This window comes from Arachis hypogaea, chromosome 19 (genome assembly GCF_003086295.3).
Source record: "Arachis hypogaea cultivar Tifrunner chromosome 19, arahy.Tifrunner.gnm2.J5K5, whole genome shotgun sequence".
Taxonomy (NCBI): domain Eukaryota; kingdom Viridiplantae; phylum Streptophyta; class Magnoliopsida; order Fabales; family Fabaceae; genus Arachis; species Arachis hypogaea.
The window spans coordinates 30,775,948-30,785,206 of NC_092054.1; the positions used below are offsets into that span (position 1 = coordinate 30,775,948).

The 9,259-nt window shown below is 32.6% G+C and overlaps 1 protein-coding gene across 3 annotated transcripts; it reads right to left on the reverse strand.

The window, feature by feature from the left end:
* Positions 1 to 2,100: 2,100 nt before the first annotated feature.
* On the reverse strand, positions 2,101 to 8,854 carry LOC112776768 (intermediate cleaving peptidase 55, mitochondrial). 3 transcript variants are annotated; one of them, XR_003190179.3, is made up of 14 exons: positions 8,615 to 8,836; positions 8,289 to 8,378; positions 7,845 to 8,108; positions 7,422 to 7,514; positions 7,007 to 7,213; positions 6,743 to 6,846; positions 6,524 to 6,590; positions 6,337 to 6,444; positions 5,191 to 5,283; positions 4,677 to 4,767; positions 4,432 to 4,497; positions 3,725 to 3,780; positions 2,898 to 2,958; positions 2,101 to 2,639 (listed from the first exon to the last, which is right to left on the reverse strand). XR_003190179.3 is itself a non-coding variant. In XM_025821004.3 (14 exons), exons 1-14 carry the CDS (start codon positions 8,660 to 8,662, stop codon positions 2,526 to 2,528), a joined length of 1,467 nt encoding a protein of 488 aa, XP_025676789.1. In that variant the 5' UTR covers positions 8,663 to 8,854; the 3' UTR covers positions 2,101 to 2,525. The 3 variants fall into 3 exon arrangements, 2 of the variants coding, with proteins under 2 accessions (XP_025676789.1, XP_025676790.1); XM_025821004.3 differs by having other exon boundaries at positions 4,427 to 4,497; positions 8,615 to 8,854; XM_025821005.3 differs by having other exon boundaries at positions 4,427 to 4,497; positions 8,289 to 8,366; positions 8,615 to 8,821.
* Positions 8,855 to 9,259: the final 405 nt, after the last annotated feature.

Genomic DNA, 9,259 nt, shown 5'->3' on the forward strand with positions numbered 1-9,259 from the left:
AAACTAAGACATTTATGTGTTATTGTTAAGAAAGTTCGGTGTTGTCTTTTTTATATAATATGCACAATTGAAAACACTTCTTCTTTTTCTTCCTCATCTTCTGTTTCGTTTTCTTCTTCTTTTTCATCTTTTTTTTCTTCATTTTCTCTTTTTTATTTCATTTTTTCATAATTCTTCTTGTTTTACTCTCTTGAAAAAAATAAAACAAAAAAAGAGAAGGAAAAAAATAATGATTGCAATAACATGAAAAAAGGAGGAAAAGAAGAAACAAAAACAAAACCCAGCAACATAACAGCAGTACCAATAGAAAAAAGAGGAGAAGATGCACGAAGATAGAAATCGTTTTTCATATTCTTTGAGCGTGGCATGCAAAATGTCAGCGAAGCAGGCATTTTGTTTGCGTTAGTGAAGTGTGTGTGTACATACTGCGTGTAATGAAAGTGGTTTTTGTTAAGTTTAGACTAACTTAATTGGACTTGGTTGTCAAAAAGACGTAAATGTGTAGAGCCTGTTTTTGTTTAAACTTAGAGGTTTAGCTAATGTTATAAGGTTATCAATTGAGAATTTTCTTTTTAAAAGGTAGAGTTTATTTGTTTTAATGTTTTTATTATACATTTATTAAAGTATAAAAATTTAAAATTTTTATTATGAACAATTCTCCATATCAAAGCAATTTTAACATCCAAGTGATTTGAGTTACGTGATTCTTTTTTCGTTTTCTCCCCTCTCCTTGCGCTTCTTCACTCCGGATGCTACATCTTCTTCTTCTCCTCCTCCTTTTTTATTATTTTTCAATTTTGTTACCATCGTCACCAACAACACCTCCTCTTATTGAAATTTCGTCTCCTCCTTTCTTTTCATCATTCTCCTCCATCATCATCATCATCATCATCATCATCATTGTCTTCTTTTAATACGTATCGTCGTTATCATTATCATCGAATTTTTGTGATATTGATGACATTGTCGGATCCAAAATTGATTTGAATGTATTTTTGTTCAAAATTGACTTGTTTCTGAATTTGAATTTATATAATGGACAATTTTCGGTTCATTAAGCATTATACAATGATTTTGTTTTGATAATATTTTCGGTTTATTTGAAACGCAGGTGTTTCTGAATTTGAATTTATATAATGGACAATTTTCGGTTCACTTAGTATTTTACAATGGTTTCGTTTTATAATATTTTCGGTTCCAAATTTATTTAATGATATCACCATAAAAAATCAGAATCAATATAGATGTTAGCAAAATGGTTTAGCAATTTAAGATTGATGAAAAATCGTCTTTAAACACGGTTGTATTAGTGTTTAAACTATTGTAATATGAATTTATGCCTAAAATATATCCGTTTGCAGTTATAATTAGAGAATTATTCATGATCATATATGTCTCCATATTCCGCACAATTTACTATATATACATAACTTAGAAGGCGAACAACAAATTTCCCATCAGTCCGTGGTTTGAGTTCAGATATCTGATTTGTATTACTTGTACTAGAATTTATGTTAAGATTAAGCTGCAAGTACCCTGAAACACTGCTCCAATAAGAATACGTATGTGTAAAATATATATATATATATATATATATATATATATATATATATATATATATATTAAAAGGCTCTCGTTTTATTTATATATAAAATCTTATAAGCTTGTACACACACCACATCTTCTTAATATAATTTCGGTTCATTCTAAATATAATTTCAGTTTATTTTTGTTTTGTACAATTCAAAATTCTTCCTTCTCACCTTCTATTGCTTCTTCACTGGAGAGAGGAGAAGGAGGAAAAGAAAAAAAAATACAGTAGCAATAACAAAAAAAGAATGATGGTAAGGAAAAAACACGTAAAGAAGAAAGAACGCGAAAAAAAGGAGGAGGAAGAGGAGGAGAAACGCGAAGAAAAAGAAGAAGACGCTCTGTGCGTAAACGAGCGTAAGAAGAAAAAGCAGCTCCATGCTTAAATGAGCGTGAGAAGAAGAAGATGCGCGTGTAATCACGCTTTTTTAATGAGAGTAATTTTTGTTGGTGTTGAGCCTACTTGAATGAACTTGGATGAAAAAAATACTTGAATGTATAACAACCCTCTTAAACAAATGACTATATTTGTCATAAATTTAGTATAAAGTTACATTCCAACAGCTGTAAACAAGAAGTCGCAAGTTGGTCGTTTCATGATATACCACCAATCATTTACAACAATAGTTTTCTTTAAGGGGAAAAAAACTAAAATAAGAAAAGCTCTTAATCAATCACTAAAAGTAGGGTAATAAGTAAAAAATTGAAAGAAAAAAAAAAGGAAGTAATGAAACAAGCTAAATAACACAACACACCCTTGATTTGTTCCCCTCCAAGATTGTAGAGTGCATTATTATGCTCATGTTGTTAACTCAAGGGACCAAAACAAAGGATGAAAATAACTGAGCCACTGCTCCTGGATTTAGAACATTGGTATTTGGTATCAACACGTGAAGAGATCACTATTCTGGTTCTTGAATGTTTTAAGGGCATTGTCAACTGAATGTAGCTCTCATGTTATTTTGGTTGTCCACACCCATTCCATTGCAGAAGTTGTTTAGTAAGGACTCAATTTGTTTTACTTCTTTTGGAATTGATGCTGTAAGGACCTGTGTTACAACGACGTTAGTTACTTTGCACTAACTATAACAATCAAACCATATCATATGCGCAAGTTCTGGTAAAATTAATAATTTTTTGGGGCGAAAAAAAGAAAAAGCGGAAAAAGAAGGACAAGATATAGATATTTATCAACATGTTTTCAGATATTATTCTATCACTCAAGAAAACCCGGATCAGCACCTCTAGGCCTCTAGCTGTTAAAAATTGATAAAAACTAGTTTCAATCACATATTTAAAGAACTTACTTCGTAACCAGTTTCTGTGATGAGTACCTCATCCTCAATCCTAATCCCGATGCCTCGATACCTGTATGCACGTCCCTCGAGATGGATTATATCAATAACAGTAACATAAAGTTATAACATTTATTTCCATGTTTGAAGACAAATTTATGCTCTAATGGAATGCATGATGAATATTATGTAAAGAGATCAACCAATGATGTAACAAAAGTTATGAAGAGTGAATAGCTAAATGAACCCAACTAGTAGAACAAAGACCTGAAGACAAAAGGCATATTATCTTAGGCCGATGCAACTTTGGGAAATGGATCCTCTTGATTTTTTTTTTCAATTGAGGGTGTAAAATGTGATCTCTAACTCTTTAATATTTTCTCATGATCTCTCTTGGTCCTACTTATAAAATGTATGATAAGAAATTGCACTTTACCCCCTCAAGTGAGAAAAAAAAATTGAGAGGATCCAATCTCTGCAAATTGAATTACAGCTAAAAACAGATTAACTTGGAATATAGGATTCTTAATTCCCAACTAAGAATTTTAAGTCCGATTATTGTTATAATTCTCTTGATAGATTTAAAAATATGAAATATAGAGATGGAGGACGCTCCAATGGCCAGAGGTACAGAGAGACTCGAGAATTCTGAAAGAAATTATGAAAAAGGGATTCTTGAAGCCGATCAATTGATGGAAACTGTAACGAAATTTCATGTCTTTTGGTAGAAACATCTTGGTGAACTAGAGAAATCTCAGAGCAAGTGATGAAAAATGCAGTTTCCAATAATCAATTTCAGTTTTACACTTACAACAAGTTCTTTAATAAACCACAAGTACCTCTCTGGGCAGTTATAAGAAGATGGGATGTAAACTCCTGGTTCAATAGTTATCACCTGCTCACAATGAATAAAAAGCATAAGCTGTCAAGTGTCAGCCAATGAATATTAAGTAAAGCAGTAGAAGTGCAAAATGTATTCTGTCTCATACAGGGAATTGGGTTCAGCTTTTCTTTTTTTCTAAAAACAATTCATTTTCAATAGAAGGTAGTCATCCTAATTTCAACAAAAAATATAAAAATAAAATAAATTATGTTTTCAGCCTTTGATTAGAGAAAGTAACAACTTCATTGGGAAAGTTTTGTTAAGAAATCACTTTTGTTGTGGAAAAACAAAAAACAAACTCACCCTAAGTTAAATCACAACCACCTGGATGGCTTTCTTTCAACGTGAAGATTATCTTGTTTTTAAAAATAATATATTTATTTACTTTTGGTTTAGTTCTTGGATTGGCTGTGATTATAATAATGCAAGAATTGTAGAATCCCTATTCTTTTATTAGGCAGTTTATTCTGTGAATGGAACTTTTGTTATCATTTGACATGAAAAGTGTCCACCTACTGTCCTGAAGATAGCATGCTGGAAATACATTTTCTAACATTGTCATTAGAATTTAGAAGTGCTATTATTTCAATTTCTCCATATTCGATATGGATAACAAAGTAGTAGATAAAACTATTGCATAGTCAAGGAAATAACTTACAACACCTGGCTTCAGAGGAGCATCAAAGCTGACCATTGAACAATCATGAATGTCCATTCCTAGATAGTGACCTGGACCAACAAAATGTGACGTGATTGAATACATCAAATCTCTATTAGCTATCATCGTATAAATTAGTTCAAAAATCCAAACTAGCTATGAATCTCTAGAGTAACAAATGGTTATTATGAAGTCCATATCTTTCATAATTTGATAGTGAAAAGATTAAAGGGTGCTTTAAGAAAGATACCTATAGAAGTTGGGTTCAACTTGTGGTAGGAACTGCTTCCACCATTTTTCAATAGTCCAATCTCCTTGAATCCTTTTTGCAGCATATCAACCTATGCAACCAGACCTTTAACAAGTTTTGCTATTTTATAAATAAAGCTTCAGGAAGCTAATTGAGTATACAATGAGTTAACATTCAACCGAAGGAAACAAAAGGTGACTCAAAAAACACAGATATCTCTATCATGGAAATATTCAGGTCAGTAGCACACTTTAATGGCTACTAATTTTTATGAGATGGTCCGCATAATGCATCAACGAGCAATAAGGCAAAATACAGGGAGAACGGGAAAGAAAAAACTGGTCATCTTGTACAAATCATTTATTGAAAGTTTTCAGGTGGATGGCTGTAATAGATGGATTCTGTCCTAAAATTTGTTAATGAGCTGGCTGCTGGCCCACAAAACTGCAATCTAATAAAAGAAAACAGTTCTGATAATAATATTTCTTAAAAAGGGATAAGAAAAAGGAGATACCGAATAGTTGTGTATTTCTCGAATACTGGCACCAGGTTTACAAAGTTCCACACAAAGCTTGTTCGTTTCCAATATAAGCTCATAAAGTTCTTCCTGAACGTACAAGAGGAGATCATATCACACACTATAAGACTAAGAAGACAATGCATTTGAAATGAGCAATTTCACGGTGCATTAATAAGGAGCAAAAAGTAAGCTCTACACATTTAAATTTCATTGGCTAGCATAGAGAGGGGAAGATGCCATGGCACAAAAAATAAGTTCTGAGGATCTCTTTTCCTCCGCTTCCTTGTATCATTTGATATTCTTTTCCTAGTCCCCCCCCCCCCCCCAAAAAAAAATTAAACAAAAAGGAGAGAGAGCCCCATGAGATCCCCTATGCCATGGGCAAGGGAAGAATATATTGAGAATCTTGAATGCCCAAACGTGCATGAACAAAGTTAAAAAGGAGCATATCTCACTAATTCAGCATATTTGCACCAACATAAATCTTCACTTCTTCCATAATGCCATCTTCTGATCTGTCATGGATTCCTGTGGCAAGCCTTTTGGTTGCTTATTGAATTTTCAAAAACAAGTGAATCGATAAGAAAGTGGTACTATCATACTGTCTTGTTGAAGAAATCTCACTGACTACCAAAGAGTAGTCAAATAGAAAAGTAAGTACTGAGAGAAACACCAAATAAGTCTTTGAGGCATCTGCTTCCTCACTTTCTTTACTCTCCTACTTATTACAGTCTTAATACTAAATTTTACCAACAAAAAATAGGTGCCTTTCATTCCTTGTGGCCCTTGGCTTTCTTCCTGAAGTTATAATAGATGCACAATCATATGTATACTCAATCCTCAATTCGATAAGGATGAACTTGCACACTTTCCTTATTTGGAAGATGGAGATTTCCTTTTATGTTTTTCTTAAAAAAAAAAGATAAAAAGAAACATTAAGCAATTCATTCATGGATTTGGTTGAAGTGGCAAGGAACTTTAAGGCCTTATTAAACAAGATGAAGGTAAATAAAGTTTCATAAACAAACCTCCTAAATATACCACCAAGGATGAAATGGCAAATGACACCATGACAATAAAATAAACTTGTTTCGTCCAATAACTATGTGGAATTACTAAAAGCAATTCAATTAGGCAAACCTGGGAAGAAGAAAAGCTACCACAAGGAGGCCAGGTACGAGTAAGATCACTAACATAACCATGTAACTCACATCCAACATCCATCAAAACAAGATCTCCCTGTTTAATCTGCCAAATATATGATAAAAATTCAACAATAAAAAATAAATACTAGGAGACAGCATTTGATGATGATAACTAAATTTACCTTTTGGTCATTTCTGGAATAGTGTATGACACTTGCATTCGGCCCACCACCAACAACAGGATTGAATCTGTTATGAAGTGCAATAAAGGACAAGAGAAAGCGAGCAATTAATCATTGATAAATGTGAAAGGTTCTTAAACTATCAATTAAAAACACAAAAGTAATCATAAATGAAAGAAATCCTTAAGCAGTTAATTAATTCAATAGAGAGGCACTCACCCCATTCGCTGTGCTCCTCTCATTCTGCATTCATATTCAACCTTTGCAGCTAGCATACCTTCAAAAGGGTATGTTTTTGAATGCAGCATAGTCAACAAAAGGGCCTATTTAAGACAGACAGGAAAGGTTCAAAGTATCAAGATTTTATCATTTTGCACCTAGACCCAACGAATGGTAGAAATATAATTAACAACGGTGTATCAGACAGCCTCGCTAGGAATTTGAGTCATTGGACTATTAACTGTGCAACGAAGATGGATGTACCTGACAAGCAATCGATGCAGCCTCCTTCATGAGCTTTAGCTCAGCTGGTGACTTTATCCATCGCAACTGATGTGTATAAACAGATAAATCCCTTACATTGTTACAATAAACTAGCTTTTGGAAGGCCTCCAGTTCTGTGTATGTGGAGGTCGCAGTCTGAGTGTTGTGGAACAACTTTGAGGATCCCCGTAACATATCTGGAAGGATCTGAATCATTAATTAAAAATGTTAAATAAAATATCATTATAAATAGCACAACTGCTTGACCGAGGAGGTGAGGAACATAAAAAATCTTTATTAGAGCTTCAGCAACATTGGCTGCAAGCCTCCAGCAGGCTTATCTATGGAAATATTTCAGGTGCATAAGACAAAAACATAGATGCTTGAAAATTTATGTTGGATAGTAGTGATCCACCTCACGCAATTTCCTCATCGGATATGCCTTGTCAGCCTTGAATGTATCTAATGCCGCTTCAACTCCTGCTATTTGCCCTTGCCAAGTCACATCCTAGACAAAAGTATGGTTTTAAAATTACATCAGATTCCGGATTACTTACTTCCTTGCTGCAGAACTAGAAGAAGCGACAACAAAAATCACACACACATGACCCAAATCCATGGATACTTGCATGATTGAACAACTGAAATATTATACTACATATATTTAAAGATTGACCAGAGACTAACTCAATAAACAAATAATCAATTTTTTTTTAGTCTAAAAACAATTTACATAAGTTGAATATATTACGTTAAGATAAGTATCACAGAAAATGTTCCAGTAGAAAATCGAAAGTGAATTCAAGTCACAATAAGGATAAGATGTTGTCATACTAACATAAGGTTTTACTTCTGGCATGAACATGCATAAACCGATATCATGTCCTAAAACGGCCACACCACCGGGTTGTTGGCAGCCTGTGATATACAAATAATCCGCATCTTGTCGAAATGTATATGGCACAACATCCGTCATCATCTTCACCGGTGCGGCTGCAATGATGGCCAAACTCTTCTCGGGGAGAAGATCCAATAACTTCTTCCTTCTTTCGATATATTCATCGCTGGATATACCTGGGGTGATCTCCCCATCTTTTAGTAACTAAAAACACATTGCAAGACAACATATAAACATGCTAATCAGGAATTAGCCTTAACCCTTAAATGAAAAACCATATGACAAAAAAAATCATTTTAGCAAATAATGCCAAGTTTGAAACTTGAAAGTAATTTCATTTTCTTTTGTATGAAAAGAAAAGGGGAAAATGTTATGGAATAGCACCTTTGGATGAGAAGCAGGGGTTGGTTGTCCAATATCAACAACCACCTTGTTACTGCAATACGAACGAAAACCTACAATCTTCGTACGAAACTTTGAAATCAAAACTAATTAGTTAGTTAATTAGTTAGAGAAACACAAACGAATCATCAAATTCAAACCTTCTCGTTATTTAATCAAAATCAAAATCAAAATATCCGGTTATACGAATAAAAGATAGAAAGATATGGTGTTAATCATAGAAAAATTGCGGCAACTGAACAAACAGAAAGGAAAATAACAAAACTTGAGAGACATTAATAAAGTGAATTCCAAGAAGAGATATTTACCTGCGTGCGTGAAATGGAGTTGGTTAGCTTTCTCATAACACAGTGCATTTTTTTAAGCTGAGGTTGCTGTGTGCTCAAAGCAGAGGTTTAGAGTTTAGACTTTAGTGTTGAGACTTTAGAGGGTTTAAGAGCGACAAAGCATACATAACATGCTTCGGCCTTCGGCTATGAATTGACCACATTTCTCTTCAAATGGACTTTCGGGTTGTGTGGATTGGGAGTAGGAGGGCATTTTTAAACAAGGCTTTAATGTGAAAAACTTCCTCGACTTATTCAAACACTTACAAACAAAAATGTATTCGAATTTTATTATTAATAAAAATATTTTTAAATAATTTAAAAATATGATAAAAATATTCAATAGTAAATATATATTTTTAAAAAATATTTTAAAAATAAAATTTTGATATAATATTTTATAAGTATAATTAAAAAAATAAAATATTATTATTTTTAAAATTTAATGACTTTTTTGTTAATTATATAATTTTTTTGTAGTTTTTAAAAGTATTATTAGTTGTTAACAAAAAAATTACAATATATATATATATATATAACAAAAAATTACCAAATTTTAAGGATAATAATATTTTATTTTTCTAATTATATTTGCAAAAAATCACGTCAAAATTTAATCTCTAAGAT